The sequence below is a fragment of the Ictalurus furcatus genome, chromosome 8 (assembly GCF_023375685.1).
Source record: "Ictalurus furcatus strain D&B chromosome 8, Billie_1.0, whole genome shotgun sequence".
Taxonomy (NCBI): Eukaryota; Metazoa; Chordata; class Actinopteri; order Siluriformes; family Ictaluridae; genus Ictalurus; species Ictalurus furcatus.
In genome coordinates, this window is record NC_071262.1 from 2,391,127 (window position 1) to 2,414,804 (window position 23,678).

Genomic DNA, 23,678 nt, shown 5'->3' on the forward strand with positions numbered 1-23,678 from the left:
TGAGCAGTGAAACTGCCCACTGTTCTTCAGGAAAATCCTCCAGGTCTGGCACATTCTTTGGTTTTCCAACATCTTCTGCATATTTGACCCCTTTCTAACAGCGGCTATATGATCTCGATATCCGTCTTTTCACATTTTCACTCAGGACAACTGAGGGACTTTTCAACAGGATTATCTTTGTAAATTTTTTTATTGTTTTGTCTTCTCGGAAACATGTAAATATGTTTTGTAGCTGCTGAAGGGCGGTACTAAATTGAAAAGAAAAAAAAAAGAGAGCTTTAAACTAAATAACAGTTTACATCCCACTGGTATCTCATAAATCAGGTTCTCAAGCCTGAAGTGGTGCTCTGTGCCTCAAACTGTCACTGTAATGTGCCGTCTCACTGTAATCTGCTAATACATCCTTCACTACATAAAGAAACACGGTGCCACTTGCTTTGGCTTTCCATTCAACATTTATTAGCAGGGAATTAAACAATTGAAGCGGTTTAGCGGAGCCTTTCTCATCTGCAGAGTCCAGAATTAATTGTGGCTGTTAGAAACCTAGCAATCTGTTGTTGATATTTGTGATTAATAGATGAGCATCTGTGTGAGCTTGGGTACTGTATACCACCTACTCATCCACTCTCAGGATGACATTCTCCCATTGCTGCAGCTTGTAAAATAAAAATAGACATATGCATTCAAGTTTCAGTCTACTGGCAAAAAAAACAACAAAAAAACAAATCAAAGGGATTTTGTTGGCATAATGCGAGTCTTAATGGAAACAGCCTTATGAGGAGGACATGACTAAGCACTGCAGTCTTTTTTTTTTTTTTTTTTTTAAAAAATGTAAATCAAGGAATGTTGCATGCATGTTTGTGACAATTATGCAAAAATAAACCATCCTGTGTCTAACTGCGTTTTTGGTTACAGCTCAAAACATAATGGCATTTCTAGCAAATAAACAGCCGGTACTATGTGGCAACTTTTAGCTTTCTTTGTTTTGACGTGGTCACAAATGTATCGAAAGATACAAAAATACTAAAAATACGAAACTCAGATGTCAGAGAAGAAAGGTAGGGATTTTTGCAGAGGTGGATTCAGGGTAGAGTCTAAGACTGCACTCATGCTAAGCAGACTCTTGGCTGTCAGCTGCTGTGCTGCTGAGAGGGGATGTAAAGCTTGCAGCATGCCTTATAGTGCCAACCCTCAGGCAGTGCGGCAGCCTTGACTGAGAGGCTGACACTACCTGGCATTTATCCAATAAAAGATGTTTAAAGTACAGTGCTGTGATAAAGCACTGATTTCTTCTGGTTTTGTGTAGATCTCATACTAAATTGTTTCAGAAATGCAAACAAAATAATAAAAAAAGAGAAGCTAAAACAAAGGCAACCCGAGTAAGCACAGAATACAGTAAATGATAGTGTTATGGATTGAAGCAAAACAGTTATCCAATACCAACTGGGCATGTGTGAAAATGTATTTGCCCCTGTAGTTACTAATTAAAACGAATCTATGAAACTGCGTTCACAATTGGGTTCAGGTAGACTAGATTAAACCAGGCTGGATTACTGCAAACCCTGTTCAATCACATCAACACTTAAATAGACACTGGAATGGAATGGCTGCCATATATGTAGAGATGCTGATTTAAGAAAAATATATTTATATATATATATATGCTCTTGGTTTTGTAGACAAAGTCTAGACAAAGAAAGGATCTGCTCTTGATCCAGAACATACAAGCTCCTCTGTGAAACACGGTGGAGGTAGTGTCATGGTTTAGGAACAGGCTCACTAAGCTTTAATGATGATGCAACTCATGATGGTAGCAGAATGAATTCAGATGTATACAGGAACATTTTGTCTGTCGATTTACAGAAAAAAAATGCATCAAAATGAATCGGGAGGAACTTTTACAATGATCCGAAACATACTGCCTACACAACAAAACACGACTCAGGGGAAAATTGGAAGGTTTTAGACTGTCCAAGTCAATCACCGACCTTAACCCAGTTGAGCATGCATTTCCTAAAAAATTGGTTGGTCTGATATAGTGGTCTGGTTTTATGTTGTATAACACATCTAGGTCTAAATATCATTAAATAAATGCTGAAATCCTAAACTCTTGTCTCATATCCAACTTTTGATCTCAAACCCTAATGTCTTTAATGTCTAAAATATCAAGTAAAATCTCAAATAAAATAAATACAAAAGGCCGTAGCTAATTTCAAATGATGACATCGAAATGATATTTTGACTAAGACTGACTTACATCTTTACGCTTACACTGGCACTTTATTTCCCACTCTGTTTCCTTTCAGCTGAACTGTTTTGACATTTACTACTCTATACAGCAGGCTACGAGTAATGCAAATATGAATAGAGCTTCTCAGAAACTACAAAATTAGCAGACGTCGTTCACACTTAGACGGACACATCATTTTGAAACTAGCTGTTAGTTTAAATGACTAAACACTAAACTGAAAGTAGCTTGAAAATGAAAGAAAGATGGGCTACCTAGAAAGTATAGCTTGTCAAACGAGAAGCTTCTCGAGTATCTACTGTGACTTTTTCTCTGTAGGTAATTTGCATTTATATTATTTGGACTGGAATGATCACACGACAGTCACCGCTAGAGTAGCGTGTATTATGCGCTGGTCTTTTTCTGCTATGCATATTGATTGAAGGCTAAGAGAATGCAGCTCTGAGCGCAGCTGCCTGCAGCCTATGCTGCAACAAGTAGTTCTAAATTACAACGCTAACATGAAATTTATTGCTCCGCCAACCCACGGCCCATCGGGAACGCTCTCGTTTCCCGGTTCTTTTTTTTTTTTGCCCGCGCAAAATAAAGTATTCCGAGCATGTTCCGTGGCCTGTAAAGGGGGCGTCTTTGCCACACCTACAGAAATACACATCCAGAAACACCCACTGTACGTTGCAGTACCCCTGGAAACCCCTGGAATTTAGTGAATGCTGAAATTTTAAACTCTCTTCTCGTGTTCATCTTTTGAGCTCAAACCCAAATGTCTTCAATCTACAGCAAAAACAAATGAATTCGCTTTGCCGTTCCAATAGTTTTGGAAGGGACTGTAATGTAGGTTGTAATTCCAAGTTCTCAATTTGTAAATACCAATAGTGTTTAATTTTAGGATATATGAGCAGACTACCTTTGCATAAAACCATTACTATAAGCTTAAGCATGCATATTTACATAAATATTATGTTATTAATAAATTGTTTACCACTATTTTTGTTGTACTGTATTTGTTGCAAGTATTTATTTGCCCTGTCATGTCAGATAAATCCAGTGACTACATTTCCCATCCTGCACTGCGGCCTACAAACATGGCCGCCATCGGACTGCGTTTCCCAGAACACTCATTCATTCTATCACGCACACCTGCGTCCAATCTAACACACGATGACACCACAGTATGAAGAGACTGTTTGTTCACAATAGCTTTGCGAAGTATTGAGTGTTATCACCGTACCAAGCGTTTGTACCAACCCTGTTCCTCGTTTTGATTCTTGTTTCTCGTTGTCGATTCTCGCCTTGCCTCGTTTATGCCTGTCTGTTGATCGCCTGACCCATTGCCTGTTTTTGACCACGCTGTTGTCTTATGATTTGGATTTGTCTGCCAGTCTGTCTTTATTAAAGACTCTTATCGGCACTTGCATCCGTCCTAACCTTCATTACGTGGAATACATGACAGAGTGAGATTGGACGCAGGTGTGTGTGATAGAATGAACGAGTGTTCTGGGAAATGCAGTCCATGGCGGCTATGCTTGTAGGCCGCAGTGCAGGATGGGAAAGGTAGTCACTGGTTTGCTGTGACATGACCCGTACAAGCTTACATGCACAGCAATAAAATGTTCAGACACTAAAAATAGTTTGATGAAAAAACAGACACCTTGTGCCCATGGAAAGTAATGCAAAGTAGCTGTACAATACACCTAAGGATACTGGAAATGCACCCAAGGATACTGGAAAGTCACAATTAATATGTACTGTATATGCAGGTATGCATGTTTCACAATGCATCAGTGGAGCCTGATGGTGCACTTGAAAGTGTGAGAGAGTGTAAGAGCGGCCAATGCCTGAAGCTTCCTCTAAGCTTTTGGTTAAACAAACTCCCAGTGTAGCAAAAGTTCCAGTTCTCTCGCCTGATACACTGCGCTGACTTCATGGTAATTCCTCCACATTACTCTGTGCAGTTACCATATCAAAGCCTAGGCGTACTGCAGTCACATGAATATAGCACTGGGGATTTTCTTCGTTTAATTGCTTCTTTCTAAATCAAATGATTGAGAAACGCAATAAGCAGAAAACACTCACGGTGCCATATGTCTAAATGTCATTAAGCGAGAGGCAAAATAAAAGTCTCCATATAGTTAAAAAGACGGTTTTTACGATACACTTCTGAAAGACTGATTTTGCTCCTGTCCCAACTTTTTGGAGTGTGCTGCAAGGCATCAAATTCAAAATGTGCGTATATTTACAAAATACAATCAAAATAGAAAGACGATCAGCCGAAACATTGTCATTTCTTTGTACTTTTGTCCAATAAACGTTCAAGAGGATTTCGTTTTTACTGCATTTTAGAAAATACAATAAAATCTTTTCCTGAAATGGGGTTTGTATATATATATATATATGAACAAATGTTTAGTTATTTAGTTAAGAAGTTGACCCTGGCTGTAAAGACAGACCAAAAACCATTAGTCATATCGATAACTGAAAACACTGTGTATGAATTTGGAACGCCATCAAAATCCGTGCTTGGGTCAGCTACACGTGGTGGAATACGATCAATACAGGTGTTAGCAACACGATAATCTACTGTCATGGATTTTGTCAGATGGATTTTGGTGCACTTCCTGCTGTCTCCGTCTTAGGCCCACCCTTCCTCACATGCCAGAGAGGAGAAGAGGAGGAACTGCACGCTCGGACAAAAATGCCTCGGTTAACCAAATCAACAACTGTGGGCTGAATTCCCTCAATAGCTTCCGTTGAAATGGGGTACCGTTTTGTCATGGCAGGAGGTCTACCTGTAAGACGTTCTGGTTCTTTGTCAAGTGGCCCGCAGTCATTCTTATCCTTAGCCCAAATAGGATGATTAGCAATCAAGAGATCTGACACCTGAACTGCACGAACGTTTGGAAAGTTTAGGTTTAGCTGGTTCAAAATCCAACTGCGAGTGGAATTGTGAGATTACATCAATGCCCAAAATAGGAGCGGTGCTAATCTGTGCTACCATGAGATCGATTTTAGGACCAAAACATAAACGAACAGGTTCAGTCATGTCAGTGTGAGAGTTTTCTCCAGTCACACCAGAGATAATATTGGTTCTGGTTCGACAAAGACTAAAATCTCTAGCCATCTCAATAGGAATGAATGATACTTCTGCACCAGTGTCAATCAAAAGCTGCATTCACGGTGATTTTTCACATACCAACGGTTATCTCGCTTGTGAGTAATTGGCTGCGAAAAAGGATCTCGTAGCAGACATCTCTAAAAAGAATGAGGAGCAGAACGGGGAGGGGGAATGAATCTGAATGGGAGGCACATGGGAGGTAACAGCTGAATTATTCACCCTGCCGTCACGGCCGAGATATCTCCGCCCGGTGAGTCAGGCCGAGCGACTCCAGAATTAGGAGCACATTTCTCACGATCGGCTTTCTTTTTATGACATGATCGCTCCCAGTGTCCCTGCTTATGACAGTACCGGCACACATCTCGCTGAACATATTGAGCATTCACGGTGTTCACGTAAGCGGCGGTTTTCATCATAGCAGACAGACGAGCTTTTACGTTTGAATCTTTTTCATAAGCCGAAAGAGTATCGGCGAGATCACCCAGGTGTGAGGTACGCCAGGTGGATTTCACAATCGGCAGCGCCTTGCGTAAGTCAGATTTCAAACCATCAGCCTACTGACTAACAGGAGCACGTCTTCCAAGAACATCCGAGATGGAACTCGTCTCGTATCCTCCGTACAGCATGAATGTCTGAGCATAACGCTGAGCGTATTCCATTGCAGACTCGGTTTCACTTTGTTCAGACACGACAGTTTCATACCGACGCTCAGTACTGTCCACAAAACCACGAGTACGCTCAAGGATACCTTCCATACATTTCTGTACCCCTCGGTCAAAAATTTGTCAACCCCTCCACTTCGGTAGACAGAAATATTTGAGAGCGCATGGCGATAACGTCCAAAGGATGCAGGTTGTACAACTTGATTTTACGTCAGAAATGGACTCGTGCTCATTTCTCTAGGATGTTTAAAATCCCTTGCCGTTTTATCTACTTGCTCAGGGCTCAGTGGCCGACATTTTATCGTCATTTTAGCCTCCTCGTGCCCTTTCGGCCTTGATTCTTTAAGCGCTATGCCGACGGCTGCCGGTAGCGCTGGGAAGTTCGGATCGTTTTTACTGACTCGGCTCTTTGAATCCCTTTCAGCAAAATGAACGAATCTTTTTTTCCGAGTCATTTCGTTCATTTCAGCAGAATATAACGAAAACGTTACATGTTCAATTCCCCAACACATCTAGTACTTACGCAAACGTTGTTCGTATTTGGAATAAAAAATAGACTACAGGCTATAGGCTAATGCAGCCGAGACCGAACGATGAGGCTTCGTGAAACAGGCCTCAAGAATGACGGAGAATTAATGAACGCCATCAGTGAAGATAATCACGAAATGTTCTAAGATGTCTCTCAAAACATCATTAATGATGGATTGAAAGACAGATGAGGTGTTTAATTAGCAATAAAGTATTACTAAATATTAATAGTGACTTGGTAATTAATGCCATCTTCCGATTATCACCATCCCTGATCTGGGCTATGTAAGAAGTGCCATGTAATTGGCACTTAGTGAAGCTTAGTGAAGAAATATGCATGTATAAGTGGCTCCAAAACAGCATGTGCTAGAAGAGGATAGCGGTGCGTTAGGATTATGTTATTTAGCAATGTACTGTGTAGTCTGTATGTATCTCTATGTAGATCAGTGTTGAAAACTGCAGGATTTAAGCAATACCCTGGCCGTTGTAATTTATGTGAGTGCTGCGTTTACAGAGCCAGGTGTGACCTAAAATGACAGCGTAGCATGGCTGTTTGAGAAAGAAGTGAGGTGGAGATGTGTGGTGTAGCCGATTGTTCGTATTCCACTGATCTTTCGTTAAGCGCCTGAAGAGTTGGGGATATTGTTTCGTGTCGTAAATAGACATGAAATGAATTCTCAGATATTACACTGTGTCTCCTGGGTTCAGACTGAAACAAGGCAGTTGCACTTATTATTCATTATTACTCATTATTATTCTCTCTTCTTTCATACACACTTTTCCGTGCTACTGTCACTTGAATGCATTTTTACAATCGGCTCTAGCTGTGTCGCTCCCGTCTGTCTCTGCCATGCCGGCTCTCGTGTCTCGTCTGCTCAGTGAAACACAAAGCACTTGTTTGTAAATCACCCACAGGTACAGGCTCATCCTTACCACTCATTCTCTCTACTCCACCCTCCATTAACAAACTGGCACTCGATCATGCCTCCCACCGCCACATGCCCCCACTACTTAGCTCAGGCCAGTGAGACTGCCACTAACTACCTCCCTGAGTCCCTGAACAAAGCGGGGGTCGATATCAAAAGGAACAGTTAGTATCTGGTGGCCTACAGTGCATCTCATCCTCATGGACTGCACCAGATTGGTCAGTTCTTGCTGTGAGAGGTTCCTCCACTCTTCCACCAAGTTCTCGATCACGTCTGAGGGGACACACACGGTTACATGTAATTTTCCACTGCGAGGACGATCGGCTGTCCTTCCTGTCTCCCTGTAGCACCGTCTTAGGCGTCTTACATTACAGACATTACAGTTTATTGCTCTGGACACATCTGCAGTCCTCATGCCTCCCTGCAGCAGGACTACGGCATGTTCACGCAGGTCAGCAGGAACCCTAGACATCTTTCTTCGGGTGTTTTTCAGAGTCAGTAGAAAGGTCTCTTTAGTGTCCTAACTTATTGTAACTGGTAACTTTATTGCCTAGCGCCTGTAAACTGTTCGTGTCTTAAGGACTGTTCCACAGGTGCATGTGCAATAATTGTTTATGGTTCATTGAACACGCATAAAAAAACTTTGTTTAAACCCTTTCTAATAAAGATCTGTAAAGCTTATTTTGGATTTTACAAAATTATCTTTACAATACAGTCTCATATATATATATATATATATACACACATACACACACACACAGTATAATCCCTAGTGTTGAATTAACTCCCAGAGTGTTTATATGAGTCCAATGGACTTATATAAACACTGAAGGGTGTGAATTCAACACTGTGGGTGTTAAATCAACACCGGTGATTTTGCTGTGTATAATATAGTCTTTGGTTATTGGATTTATCATCTTTCATGTCCTGACAGCTTTTCTCACACTTTTGATGGTAAGGGCTTTTGTCCCGTCTTCAGTGCATCTTGAGCATCTGCTGTTAAAGGCCTTGCCTGTAAATTATTATTATTATTTTTTTAAACTATAAAAACCCTGGTTAAATGAATCTCAAATTATATCATGTGTTAGATAGAAACAGGACCATCGAATGTATTATGCGCATGATTGACAGTGAAATTATGTTTACTTCTCTATACAGCTGTAACTGATTATTCTCAATCCAAACGTGGTAAGTGTGTTTCTTAAATTTCATGAAACGTCAGATCTAAATAATCTCAAAAAGACCTCGAGAATCATCAAATGATGTGAAATAGGTATAAACATGGAAAACAACAACAACAACAACAACAACAACAACAACAATAAAAAACCCTGAGCAGTTTGACATCCAATATTTAATATTGGGATTGAAATCTGGGGCTAAATTCTAACATACTGCTGATCTCTAAATGGTCAGTTTTAGTAGTTGTGTGATCAGCAGTTGTGTTAGTTGACTTGTACAGTGAGTATGTGTTGTGTTGTATGTAAACGCTAATATCAGCTTCCTCTCTGTTCTACATCAATAACGAGAAAACTGCTGAAACAATGGGTTTGTATGTTTAGACTGTAATATTTATAACGATTTGCAGGTGGCTAACGAGACTGATGCTACTAGAGTGTGTAATGGAGAATTGTAGGCCTGTCATTTCAGTCATTTCATGTTTCAATCTGTCATTTCAGACTTCCGTGTGAAATGTCCTGCGTAGTTGAGCCGATGAATGAAGCCGAATGAGCTTTGTGGGGGCATTTCCAGCCATGGAAGAGATGAACTATACACCCTACCCACCAATGTCCAGAGCACAGCGGGAGATGGAAATGTCATACAGCAGCTCGTCGGATGAGAGCGATGGTGGCCACCAGCCCAAATCTTACACATCCCAGACCTTACCTGATTATGGTCAAGATGTCAGCTACCAAAGCCACAATATAAGACAGACAACTTTCAGTGTGAAGGGACAAGGTAAACGATTGCAGGTTCATTTTCGTTTTTAATTGTGGGACAAGCATAACATGCTAGAATCTTATTGTTGTTTTTTGCTTTTCCGGAGTGCGTAGCATTGCTGCCTCTCAGCTCCAGGGTCCCTGATTTGTTAATGAGCTGTTGTTACCGTTTGTGTGGAATTCCTCTGTCTGTTCTCCTTGGTTTCCTCTGGGTTCTTCTGTTTCCTCCCAACACCCCCAAATCATGCCAGTAGGTAGACTGGCTAAGATAAATTGTCCTTAGGTGATAAAATCTGTTGGAGTGTGTGTGCATGGTGCCCTGTAATGCACTTGCATCCCTTCCAGGGTGTATTCTCAGTTCACATGTAGCATTCCTGGGATAGGCTCCAGATCCACCACAAACCTGACCAGGATAAAGCGGTTACTGAAAATGAGTGATAGTGAGTGAGGGAATATAATGTAGTTTGTTATGTAGCCTAATAAATGAGAAGTTTCTTGGCTGATATTGAACTCCTTTTCCTGTATTAAACCCATATTATATGTAATATTATAAGCAGTCTGTTTACACAGCTGATGATGGACTTTTGTCCGAACTGTTCTGTTTCACTGGAGCTACTGTTTAATGTCGTTTAAGGAAAGTTGACAGACGAACTGGTTGACTAATACTGGCCTGGAATTTTTGCTTTGTTAGCCAATAATAATTACACAGGTAGTGTTGACCTGTTATGGCATTACTGCCTATCACACCTTCTCCGGTGCCCATAGGATTACCCGGCTCAACCTGCATCCTTGCCAACATGCCTAACGCAACCAAAACCATACAGGTCTCCCCAGCGACTAAGGCCCCACTGGCACCTTTAATGCGTGTTCAGTGCCACTGGTTCCATATGGCATAGATCAGCTGCAGGGTCGTCAGCCAGGTACCACCCCTCTCCAGGCGGCAGAGCTGTGAACTAGACCTTGGCTTAGGTTTTACTACAACACTTTTCTTTTCTCTTCGCCCAGAGCCTAAAGCTCCTCTTCGGCCATGGTCTTTCAGGGTCTTGCACTGATTTGCTCCAGTTACTCCCATATCCCTCAGGAGGTTGTTGAGAACAGTTGATGTTCCAACAAAGCCATGGCATCCTACATCTACCGGGTAAATGATGGTTCTCCAGCCAGCCTCCTTACACTCAGCGACGAGATCTGAGTACTTCAGCCTCTTCCTCTCAAAGGCAGCTTCTACTCCCTCCACCCATGGGACAGTTAGCTCGATGACGTACTTCCACCGTGCTTGACTGATGAACTTGTATGTTTTGGATCATAAGCAGATCCTTTCTTTCTCCATTAATCTTGGTTCCAGAACTTGTATGGCTCATCTCTGTATTTCTTTGCAAATTCTAATCCTGCCTTTCCCATTCTTATTGCCGATGAGTGGTTTGCATCTTGTGGTATGGCATGTATATTTCTGCTCTCTACGTCTTCTTCAAAAGGTGGACTGTGATACCATCACCCCTGCCCTGTGGAGGTTGTTGGTGATGTCACTGTGTGTTGTCACATGAAATATTGACTTTCTTTCTTTCTTTTTAAATGTAGAAACTTCATTATTTTTGAAAGGTATCATTATTGTACAGCATTTCTTTGCATGTTCCCAAGAATTTTGTACAATACTGTTATCAAAGCATTCCATGCCTGTTTCTTTCTCTTGCAGAGCCAGAGTTTGGCAAGCCTGATAAGATGCTGAGTGGTAACTTCGATGAGGAGCATGACTATTCACTTCGTGTGTCTCCGGGCTCAGATGTGGACGATGAAGCTGATGTAGAAGTGGATCCATCACCCAGCATTTGTCTCTGGATGGGGGAAGCAAAGTCAGAGCCGAGCTCCTGTTTGTCCAGCCGTGCCAATTCAGTTCTCTCTCTTACTGACACAGAGCAAGACAGGAAGTCAGTCTGCAAAAATGGCAAGTACTGCTTCAAGATAATTCTCCAGAACACAGTGTATATTATCTCCAAACATTAATTAATTTATTTATTAATTTCCGTAACACGTGTGTACACAGTGTCACAAAGATCTTGAGATTAGATTCACTGAGCACTACTAAAGTATGGTTGATAATGCTTTTCCATTAGACATTATGCAATTATTAATCTGAACTAGAATCCAGCACTCTTGTCTGTTTTCCTTTAAATAATAGCGATAATAATAGGATTTCTGCTCCTAACCATTATCTTAAAACTTCATTTTCATATTGTATGTCGTAATCTACATGTCGTAATTTATCCCCTACCTGGGATAAATTTCTGTGGCTAGATGTAAGGCTACATATCTATGCATATCACATTTCGAATACAGGTAAAGATGTGAAACGTTAGGGAATACAATAGGAATAGATGTAAAACTTGTGGTGGCAGTGGAATTAAAACACCTAGTGTAAAAGCAGACTTTTGGTAATATCGACTTATTCTTTCAGCTCCTTCTATTTTTTTTTTCTCTCATAGCCCTCAACATGGCATTATCAACATATTATATTAATTAGATCAACATTACATTATTAATATAGTGCATAACATGATATATTAACACAGTTCATTTTAGTTATCAACTAATACAATACAAATTATCAAGTCATTTTCTAAATATTAGCCAGAGTGCAGTATCTTGGAACCTTGGAACCATGTGTACTGGGTTGTTGGCTTGCTAGGTAGTGATATTCTTCTTCTTCTTCTTTTTCATATTATTATTATTATTAACAACAACAACAACAACAACAACAATAAATATAGCTGCAAGCAGCAATACCGGGGTCAAGCCAGTTATCGGCACCATGAGCAGCAAAAGAAGCTTTGTGACATGTTTTTGGTTAGAGTAACAGGAGTTAGAAAATGTAACCTGCCAATCATAAAAAAAACTCCATTTATTTTTAAAAATAACTAAAAATAGCTACTTCTTAGAAATTCTGTCCAGTATGAGGTGCTGTTCTGAAACTGCTCAGGTAGCATCTGGGCACGATGGCTATCATGCAGAACAGCGTTCAAGAGTTATAACCCAAAAAACTGTTTTTCCCTATCTCCTGACCAGTAGGGGGCAGTGTGCTGAAACTTTACAGGTCACCTCAAGCCCTAATCTTGATGACACGTACCAAATTTTGTCACAATCCCTCAAAGTGTTGCGGAGATACAGCCTCAAATTCAATTTTGTGCGTTCTTCAAATTCGTTGAAGCGCCATTCGAAAACGTTCGGGTTGATCAAAATTCTTCGAATTGACTTTTTGTCGTGAATACACCTAGACGATGCGGGCCAATTTTCGTGCAAATCGGACAAACCGTCTAGGAGGAGTTCGAAAAAGTAGGTTTTCTAAACATTTCAAAATGGCGGACAGGAAGTTTGCTCGACCATGACATCATCGGTATCTTTGTTCTCGGCATGAACCACGGAATGATGTAGTGATACATTATCTCCTTGGGTTGTTTGATGGAAAAAAAAATCCAAGGAAAGCAATGCCTTAACAAATCCAGAAAGCATTCTATGTCCTTTATGAAGTGTTTATCTTACATATCTTTACTGTTACAGCTGGACAATCATATGTCCTGTGTTGATTTGAACACGAATACTCAAGCACACCAAAGGTTCTTAAATGACCGAGGTGGATAATACTTCATTGTCAGTGGAGGCTGCATTTTAGAAATAGAATGCTGAACTCATCTGTACCACTGTAGCCATCAAAGGGTGTGATCTCCAGGACAACCACTGTCTAGTGCTTTTGACAGCCTAGCCAATGCTCTGCCTCTGTCTCATGGCAACTGCACTCTTTATGTCATGCTGCTTCCTCTCTTTCTCATTAACTAGCTGTAGAGCTTTAGAGATTTAAATCTTTAACGTCACAAGAAGTTTTATCAGTATGCAAATATACAGCAAACTCCAAAATTATTGGCACGGTATTTTAATGCTATTCAGTTAAGATTTTAGATTTAATCTTTTTTTCCCCCCCCCAAACATGACATATTTTCCTAATAGGTTCATTTTTATTTATTGATATATATATATTTTTTAATTACCTAACCATTAATATTTGCTCTCCCATGTAAAGAATATCTGGATGCATCCAGAAAGCTTTCTGTCATATCTATCAAGGTTTTTAAACTCCGTGTGGACAGCACTCCACAAAAAAAATGGGCTTGGTGCCAAACCTTTTGTTCATTCATATTAAAATTAAGTTGAGCTGTGAGTGCACACTAGTGCCTCACTGAGTGCATAAAGATAGCTCCTGAATGAAATTGTCCTGCTACATCCAGCTTCAGAGGATTCAAACAGAGGGTGTTGATGCTTTACTTTTCCAGGCTTGTACTGCAGCTGCTTTCAGTTACTGTTTGTTTTGGACGGTTCCTCCCTTAGGCTCCTATTCAAGTGGTGAAGTGCATGCACAATTGGGTTAAGGTCGGTTGATTGACTTGGCCGGTCTAAAACCTTCCACTTTTTTTCCTCTGATGAAATCCTTTGATGTTTGGCAGTGTGTTTGGGGGTCATTGTCTTGCTGCATGATGTTCCTCCCAATTAGATTGTATGCATTTCTTTGTATACTGGCTGTAAATATGTTTTAATTCTGATCTATCGTCTCGTATTCATCTTTTGCTCTCAAAACCAAATGTCTTCGGTGTGTAACAAAGACAAAAGAATCGGCCGTGCCGTTCCAATACTTTCGGAAAGGACGATATGACGGGGAAAATGTGCCTTTAAGTAGAGGATATTATCTGCTTGTGCCATATTTTCTTTTCTCCACCAGTGTCTAGGTAATCATTAGTACATCTTTATTTATTTAGTCTTCTCATAAACAAATTAATAAAAAAATAAATAAATAAAAGACCCCAAAAGCCAATAATGCACTGTTGTAAGGACAAAGGTGCTTGTTGCTATCACATTCCCCAGCTAAATAAAAAGTAGAGACATTTAGAACCAGTTAGACTTTCTTTGAAAGCTTTTGTTGTATGGCAGGTCATATTCACGTTGGCCGAGGAGCTGTGATGATAGAGTGAGAGAAGGGGTATGCTTTGTTCTTTTCCTGCCTGTCTGGATCACTTGCATTTATTCCCCCGTCTGGTAATTGACATTCCGCACTGCAAATGGCTTTTGCCAGCAGTCACAGCCTTCACTTTTAATGGTGGGAAAAGTTTCAATTCAGGCAGCTTTGCCAGTATTTAGGCCTGGCTGTCAGCAGAATATATCGTGTTCGACAGTGGCAGAATTTATTCAGGGCTGAATTTAGTTATTTATTTAATTATTTAAAATCAATGCATTCTGTGAAAATGGTTAAGTGTTATTATTTGCCATAGAATTGGACGTCACATGATCAATAAACGCTGAAAAACACGTCCTCGTGTATAGGTGACTTGTTCATGTGTGGGGAATTAAAAAAAAAAAAAAAAAAGATTCATTTGAGAGTGGATCATGATTATATTTATAAGAAAACAATGTTGTTTGGTGTAGACTCCATCTGACCTACAATTAGACCGGTGTTAATTCACTGTTTATTGTATATGGATCCCTAATTTATCTTTATTCTTAATTGAAAAGTATGTGGTCTGCAATGTGGTTTGCATGAAATACTCATTTCAATACACTTGGTTGCTCAGAGTGTTCATGGAGCACCAGTAAGGTGTCAGAAACGGTATGTATGAGATGATGAGACATCATCTAGATGTACAGGTATAAGTGGTGGATCAGCAAATGTAAGAGCTTTGACTGCTCACAGTATTTTTATCCTCTCTCATGATCCTGTTAGGCAAGTACAGTAAGTATCTCATAATAACCTTCATTTGAAATGTTTTTGTCCTTTCTTCAGTATACTGTAGCTCTCTCTTTTTTTTCTTCTTCTTCTTAAAATCAAGCACGATCAAGAACAATGAGTTTAGCCTGATTATGAAAGGATCTGTGATCCATTATGCTCTCTGATGTTACATAGATAATAAGACAAGATGGTCTCCATAGGAACACTGAGATATACTTTATTTCTATCCTGTAATGCTTTACGTGAGTGGCAATGGTTTGTGTTCAGCAACTTTTTGCAGCAGTTATAATGGTCCTCTGAGGAAAACAGGAATAAATACACACACACACACACACACACACACACGGATCAGCCATAAAATTTTTAAACCGCTGACAGGTGAAGGGAGTAACATTGATTATCTTGTTACAATGGCACCTGTCAAGGAGTATATTAAGCATCAACAGTCAGTTCTTGACGTTGATGTGTTGGAAGCAGGAAAAATGGGCAAGCGCAAGGATGTGAGTGACTTTGACAAGGGACAAATTGTGATGGCTGGATCAGAGCATCTCCAAAATGGCAGGTCTTGTATAATATAATATAAAATATAATAAAGCACAAGTATAAAAATATAAAAAATTATTACAATATTAAAAGTAACAGTCAGTACGTGGTGGCCTCCAGCTGCTTTAAGTACTACAGTGCATCTCATCCTCATGGACTGCTCCAGATTGGTCAGTTCTTGCTGTGAGATGTTCCTCCACTCTTCCACCAAGGCATCTGCAAGTTCTCGATCACGTCCGGAGGGACTCACGGTTACCTGTAATTTTCCACTGCGAGGACGATCGGCTGTCCTTCCTGTCTCCCTGTAGCGCCGTCTTAGGCGTCTTACATTACAGACATTACAGTTTATTGCTCTGGACACATCTGCAGTCCTCATGCCTCCCTGCAGCAGGACTACGGCATGTTCACGCAGGCCAGCAGGAACCCTAGACATCTTTGTTCTGGTGTTTTTCAGAGTCAGTAGAAAGGTCTCTTTAGTGTCCTTACTTATTGTAACTGAGACTTTAATCACCTCCCGCCTGTAAACTGTTCAAGTCTTAAGGACTGTTCCACAGGTGCATGTGCAATAATTGTTTATGGTTCATTGAACAAGAATGAAAAACCTTGTTGAAACCCTTTCCAGTAAAGATCTGTAAAGCTTACTTGGATTTTACAAAATGATCTTTACAATACAGTCTCCTGAAAAAGGGACCTTTTTTTTTTGCCGAGTATATATTGTAAATGTTGGTATGATATTTATGATATCACCACATCATTCACTATGAAATGTGGATAAAAATGACGCCAGACATGCCCCGAATAATATTGTTATTAAACACAGGTTAGATGATCAGGTTAAGTTCATATGGTACCTCTGAAATACATTCCTGACCATTTTAATCCTTAATCATATTGCTGCCACAATTTAGAAATCTACTACAGAGCCCATTACCTTTAATCGGTTCACCTTCTAAATAATTGCTATAGACCTTCTCTTGCAATTAGAATGGACTGCACAAGGGCATCGTTTTGTGTTAGTTTTAGTGGACTATGCAGTGCAATGCCCAGAAGCAGTACCTCTCAGCAGGCACTCTTCCATGTTATCCAGGTCCTTTATGCCACGCACTCATTGTGAATTGTATTTTTGGGGATTAAACCAACCTGCACCAGTGTTTACCATCTGCAGATGGATGGGCTGATCGAGTGGTTTAATCAAATGCTTAACAATATGATTCGTAGGTTCATTCACGATGATGCTCGGAAGTGGGATAAGTGGCCTGAGCCCCTGTTATTTGCAGTTCAAGCCTTCACGGGGTTTCCCCCATTTGAGTTATTTTACAGGGGCGCAAGGCTCACGGCATCCTAGACATCAATAGGGAAAATTGGGAGGAGGGACCTTCTAGCTGCAAAATTCAATACGTTCTGGACCTGAGAGCAAAACTCCATACCTTGAGTCAGTTAAAACAGGAGAATTTGGATCAGGCCCAAGAATGACCGTCCACACTGTATGACATGGGTACTCAGCTATGGGACTTTTCACAGGGAGATAGACTGCTTGTATTATTATTACCCATATTGTACTCCAAATTCCTTGCCAAGTGACAAGAGCCCATTGAGATCGCAAGGCAAGTCGGCAAAGTCGAATATGAAGTAAGGTGAATGGATAGAAGTGGGGCGTGGCAGATTTACCACCTCAGTCTCCTTAAACCACAGAGAGAGGTGGTCCCCTTGGCTTTGGCAGTGGTCGTTCCTGAGATTGAGGAGCTAGGATCGGAGGTAAATCTCTTGTGGAGACCACATCTCACTGTCCCAAATCACAAAGGTTGCCAAGTTGCAGGCAGAAGTGTTCTTGCCCTGACCCCATCACAGTAATCTCACACAACACCACATTGAGACATCCCCAGGGATGGTGGTACGCAGCTGCCCCATTGTTTGCCTAAGCACAAAAAACAGGTGGTTCAGGAGGACCTCACGTCCATGCTTCATATGGGGGTAATCGAGGATTCCATAGTGTCACAGGTCTTGGTTCCCAAGGCAGACAGTTCTGTCCTGTCCAGTGTAGACTTTAGAAAAGTCAACACAGTGTCACGTGTACCCAATGCCCCACATTAGTGGGGTTCAGGGGGACTTGGTGGCAGGCTGGACAGCTTCCTTATGGCAGGGGTATTTGGAAGTGGAGGCGTGGTCAATCGCAGGTTTGTGAATGGAGTTTGGAGCTGAAGAAAGTGAGCGGTAAGGATCACACCTATGTGGAAGAACGAGTGTTCTGTGTTTCAGTGAGGAGCGGCAAGGATAAAGAGGGTAGAGATGAAGCCCACGAGAGAGAGAGCTGAGCAGCAAAGAGCTTTGTGTGTGTCTGTGTTTGTGCATGTGTATGAGATAAGACAGCTAAAAAGCAAACAGTAAACAAAATATGAAAAATAAAGAAAATGTTCTTCTCCCAAGCCTTCCACCCGTCTCCTCGTTCCTGACCCAACCCAGGAAAGTGTTACAATGTGTTATTAAAATTTACCATACTGTATATTGTATAGGTCCCTAATCTTCACATTATTAGAAGATATCCTTCATTAGTTTATTACATTGAACCTTGTAGAATAATAGGAAATAAGTCGCCATAAAAATGCTAGTTTCACGAGAGTCTTGTCCACCAAGTGTCGGTACCCATTTTTACCTTATCCGGTTATTATTGAGTGCTCCACTTATTTCTCAGTTTAAACTGGACATTTTTTTATTGAACTTGTTTTTTTTCCTGTTATGTTTGCACTGGGGCTTTTTTGGGCCTCTGGTGACATATTTCAGTAATAGCTTTTTTCATTTTTCCATTTCCCTGTATCATACAATCAAATCTCTATGATGGCGACTCTGTTTATCTGTCCCTTAATTCTCATCAGCATTCATCATCCTTTTTCACAGACCTTTTGACAGTTCCATTAAATCGTCCTGTAATGCTAACACACACTGACAGTAAATCTTCCGGGTTCCAGAACTCCCCCTTGCATTTATTTTCTCCTTCGTTTCGATAATAAGGAACTAAATGTTTGAAATTGTCTCAAGAAAGTCAGACCCATCATCGTGTTCCCTTACCCGTCCACATCCCTGATGGGTTTCGTAGCCACTAGATCCCAGCCTACACACTGATAGCATTACTGTTATTTCGGGAAAGCAAAGAGATGCAATATCCTAGAGTTGTGCACGTGTGAGTGATTTCAAGTTAATCCTCATGTCGGTACTTGATTTCGATTCTTGCTGTTTAATTGAATTCTAATCTAAACTTATTCTAATCTTACTCATATACTTAGTGTACTTTACTGGCTTTATATAACATGGTATCCGGGTTTCTATGTATAGTCATGTGAGAAAATAAGTGCACCCCATGGAAATGGTTGGGTTTTTTTTTTTTGACACATTTGGACATTCTGATCATCTTTGAAATGGTGCCTATTAATGAAATTGATATACTTGAACAAAACCACGAGGAAAATGAGCTTTTTCAGTCATTTATTCAACAGAAATATCAATAATTGTGGTATTCTTCTGTGGGAAAAGTAAGTACACCCTTGGCCTCAGAAGCTAGTATTGCCCCCTTTAGCAGAAATAACTTCTTGTAGGCGTTTTGCATAACTGTCCACCATGGAATTGTCTTCCATTTAATATTCTTTGAGTTACAAGATGTTTGAGGGTTTTCTTGCATGTACTGCACATTTCAAACACCCCCCCACCCTTCACCACCACCACCACATTTCAATGGGATTCAAATACAGGCTTTGACTAGGTCATACCATTTCTTCTTTTTGAGCCATTCATTGGTGGATTTGTTAGTGTGCTTAGGATCATTTACCCCGTGGCAGCTAACAGATGGCCTTCAAACTTCAACTTTTGGACAGATGGCCTCACATTATCTTTAAGCACTCTTTGATATAATGCAGAATTCATAGTTGAATCAATGAATGCAAGCTGTGCGGTCCCTGAGGGAGCAAAGCAACCCCAAGCCATAACATTTCCACCACCGTGCTTCACAGTTGCTTCTCCTGAAAAGCTGTCACGGTCTGCGCCAAACATGTCTGCTGTTATTGTTGCCCAACAACTCTCTTAGATTTGTCTGTCCAGAGCACATTATTCCAAAAGGACTGGTCTTTGCCTGTATGCTCATTGGAAAACTGTAATCTTGCAAAGGTTTTTTTTCCTGGAACGCCTCTCATGCAGGTCAAATTTGTGCAAACTGTTTCTGATTGTAGAAGCATGCACTTTGACCTTTTGCAATTTTGATCCTGTCATAATATTTTGGGGTCCTTGGAGACTTCTTTTTGCATCAGATGGTCTGCTTTTGGGCTGGATTTGCTAGGACGGCCAGTCCTGGACAAATTGGCAGTCATTTGAAATCTCTACGACTTGTATGTATGAATGATGTATTTCATATAATTTGGAGAGCTTTATAAATCCCTTGCCAGACTCATAGGCATCCATAACCTTTTTTTTCTGAAGGCCTTACAGAACTCTTTAGATCTTGGCATGATGACACCACACAACAACGCAACAACAAAGGGAACTCAGACACTAGATATGAGAGGAGTATAAATAAGACCGGTTCCACCTGCACTCCCTAAACAGGTTCTAATCACTGAACACCCAATCCTGACCACCTGATTCAAATTATATGGATTTGAAGGTGTGATAAATGTACGGGTGTACTTACTTTTTCCATGTGACTCATCTGTTACTACAAAATGTACTACAAAATTTTGATAGAGTGTGTCAACTTTATTAATAGGTACTGTTTCAAATATGTCAAAAAGCCAAACCATTTCCATGGGGTGTACTTATTTTTTCACACGACCGTATAGTAAAAAGAGTCTTCATGTCAGAGTATGTTTTTATTTGGTATTGTTGAGTACACAGGCAGCCTTGTCGCTTTAACGGTCTATTTTAGCCTCGCTCTAGGAGAGCTATTTGTTTTAATCAGTGAGAGAGCAGGTGTCCTTGCAACATCCATATACAGTCAAAAAAAGCCCATTTTGTTGCTTTTTCTCTACATTGAAGTCTTGACAGATCGTATTAACCTTTTAAAGAAGCATTGGCTGGGCCTGTTTGATCCCTCATGTCATTATTTTGTCACTGGCTATGACACTCCTGTGGATATGTTGTTTTGCACAAGTCGTTCTTGCTCTTCAACACCTTGATGTTACATGTTTCGGTACACTCCTCTGACTGTAATGCTTGATTGTAAGAGCTAAATCGCTATTGGCAGTCCTTGGGAGAGCCGGTGGCCAGCAGTGCAATTGACATTTGTGCTTTCCCCGGGAGGAGAGAGCCTCTTCAGTAGGAGTTTCTCAGCAATGTGGCTGTCAGGATGGGGCTCATCATCTGCAATGAACTGCTGGCAAATGCTTGTTGAATAATACATAGGGCTGAAATTTTAGAGGGCTCTATTGGATGCATTTAGTAGAGAAAATAGTCACAATTATCATCTCAGATAATAATTACTACTGTCGTTAATTTATTGAATAGTGGGGTTTTTTCTCTCTCTCCACATTTCCTTTTGCTCTACTCTGTCTGTCAGGGAAATATAATACACATATTTTCATTATATCGAATATGAATATATGTAGTCGAAACTAAGATCAATCATTTAAAAAAAAAAAGTACCAGGCTGAAGATGATATAAAATGGTATTAACACTGTCGACATTTTCAGGGACAGCTGGATTATAAAATACAGTTTACTGTAACAAAGACGATAGTAAGTCATCACTGAGTCACGAAATAACTTATTATCAAAGGCAAAATAGGTGGGAGGAAAGAAATAAAAATTAGGGAGATGTTCACTGAGCCTGTTATTGTTTGTTTCGTGGGGTTTCTCCCTTCAGTCTCCTCTTCAGGAGGCGAAATGCATGCTCAATTGGGTTAAGGTGTGGTGATGGCTTGGGCTTGGCCAGTCCTGATAAATTCCTCTGTTGAGTTGGCAGTGTGTTTTGGATCATTGTCTTTCTGCATGATGAAGTTCCTCTCGATTAATTTGGAGATTAATGAACCTGTTCCAAAAGCTACCATGCAAGCCCAAACCATGACACTACCTCCACCATGTTTCACAGATGACCTTGTATGTTTAAAATCATGAGCAGATCATTTCTTTCTCCACACTTTGGCCTTTTGATCACTTTGGTAGAGGTTCATATTTGGTTCCAGAGCTTTTGGGGCTCATGTCTGTACTTCTTTGCGAGTTCCCAAACTGGCTTTTCAATTCTTACTGCTGATGAGTGGTTTGCATCTTGTGGTATGACGTCTGTTTTACTGCTCTCGATGTCTGCTTCCTGCCCTGTGGAGTTTGTTGGTGAGGTCACTGACTGTTGTTCTTGGGGCGTTTCTTCACAGTTCTCGCAATGTTTCTGTCATCAGGCTGATCCATTCTCTGTCTGTTGCGCAGTACACCAGTGGTTTCTTTCTTTTTCAGGACATGTTAAATCGTTGTATTGGCTATTCCCAATGTTTGTGCAATGGCTCTGACTGATGTTCCCTCTTTTCTCAGGTTCATAATGACTTGCTTTTCTCTCATGGATAGCTCATAAGTGCAGTCTTCACAGGTGGAACTGAAGGCTAAAACCAATAATAGATGCTCCTAGCTATTTAGTGTTTAAACAGTAAAGAAACGTCTAAGAGGACATACGTGGGTTACAAAATACATTTGGAAACAATTTTCAGTTGTTACTGAAAAAATGGAAAAGAATCGAACTTTGTAATTGTGACAAATGTGCAAAAGTATTTGTTTACAATGGGCACCAATCTAGCACCTCTGGGTTCAGGCGACATACCTGCTCCGTTCTCCAGGGTCAAAATAAACCCTCATTCCATGATAAAGCACTTCTTCCTGCTCACATTAAGCAAAAAAAAAATTCAGATAAATGTGTTGCACTTTGCTGTAAAGATATTCGGCTGACATAGTTCAACAATTTTGTTAATGTAGCCATTAAATATGGCAGATTTGATGTAAGAGATGCTCTGCCACATCCAACCACCGTATCCAGACATCAGGAGCCTTCTGTTCCAAAAACATACTTTTCCCACTCACAGATATGTAATATCGGATCGTTTTCCTTAATAAATAAATGACCAAGTATAATATTTTTGCCTCATTTGTTTAATTGAGTTCTCTTTGTCTACTTTTAGGACTTATGATAATGTTTTAGCTTGCATTTATGCAGATATAAAGAAAATTCTCAGTGGTTCACAAATTTTCATGCGCCACTATATGATATATATATACTATGAGCTGAAATTATGAATATAATAATCTACCATGGCAAGAAAAAGTATGTAAACCCTTTGGAATGACCTGCATTTTAAAAATTGGTCTCAAAAGCTGCTTTGATCTTAATCTAAGCTGTAGTAACCCTAGGCTAATGACGTATTAATGGATTTCTAGTAAACTTTAGGCTAATGACTTCAAAAAAAGCTCATTAGAGTTAGAAGTGGTCAAACCTGGCATCCAATTAATGAGACAAGATCGGAGGTGTAAGTTACAGTTACTTTGACCTACAGTCCCCTCTGAACCTATTAGAACGTCAAGGCCAATTCATGTGGCTGTGCTATACACCAAAGACATTTAGGTTTCAGATCAAAAGGTGGATATGAGACGAGAGTTTAGGATTTAGTCTACAGCAAAAACAGATGAATTGGCCTTGCCGTTCCAATAGTTTCAGAAGGGATTGTATAAAAAGCACTGAAACATTTTGAGTGAACCATGCTTAAAAAGAGAGAGATCTCAGAAGACCTGTGATCAAGAATGTTTGAGTTGCATAAAGCTGGAAAGGGTTATAAAGTTATCTCAAAGAGCTTAGATATTTGTCTGTCCACCGTTCGAGAAATCGTCTATAAATGGAGATGATTTAGTACTCTGGGTACTCTCCCTAGACGTGGCCGTCCAGCCAAGATTACTCAACGGGCACACCACAGAATTCTCAGTAAGATTAAAAAAAAAGCTCAGTA

The 23,678-nt window shown here is 40.3% G+C and overlaps 1 protein-coding gene across 1 annotated transcript in view; it reads left to right on the plus strand.

The window, feature by feature from the left end:
* Positions 1 to 23,678, plus strand: part of tenm1 (teneurin transmembrane protein 1) — a 122,244-nt gene that overhangs the window by 3,524 nt on the left and 95,042 nt on the right. The window contains exons 2-4 of the mRNA XM_053630620.1: positions 9,156 to 9,435; positions 11,107 to 11,392; positions 17,822 to 18,000. Coding sequence (XP_053486595.1) covers positions 9,204 to 9,435; positions 11,107 to 11,392; positions 17,822 to 18,000 — 697 coding nt within the window. The 5' untranslated portion in view covers positions 9,156 to 9,203. The remainder of the gene's footprint in view (positions 1 to 9,155; positions 9,436 to 11,106; positions 11,393 to 17,821; positions 18,001 to 23,678) is intronic.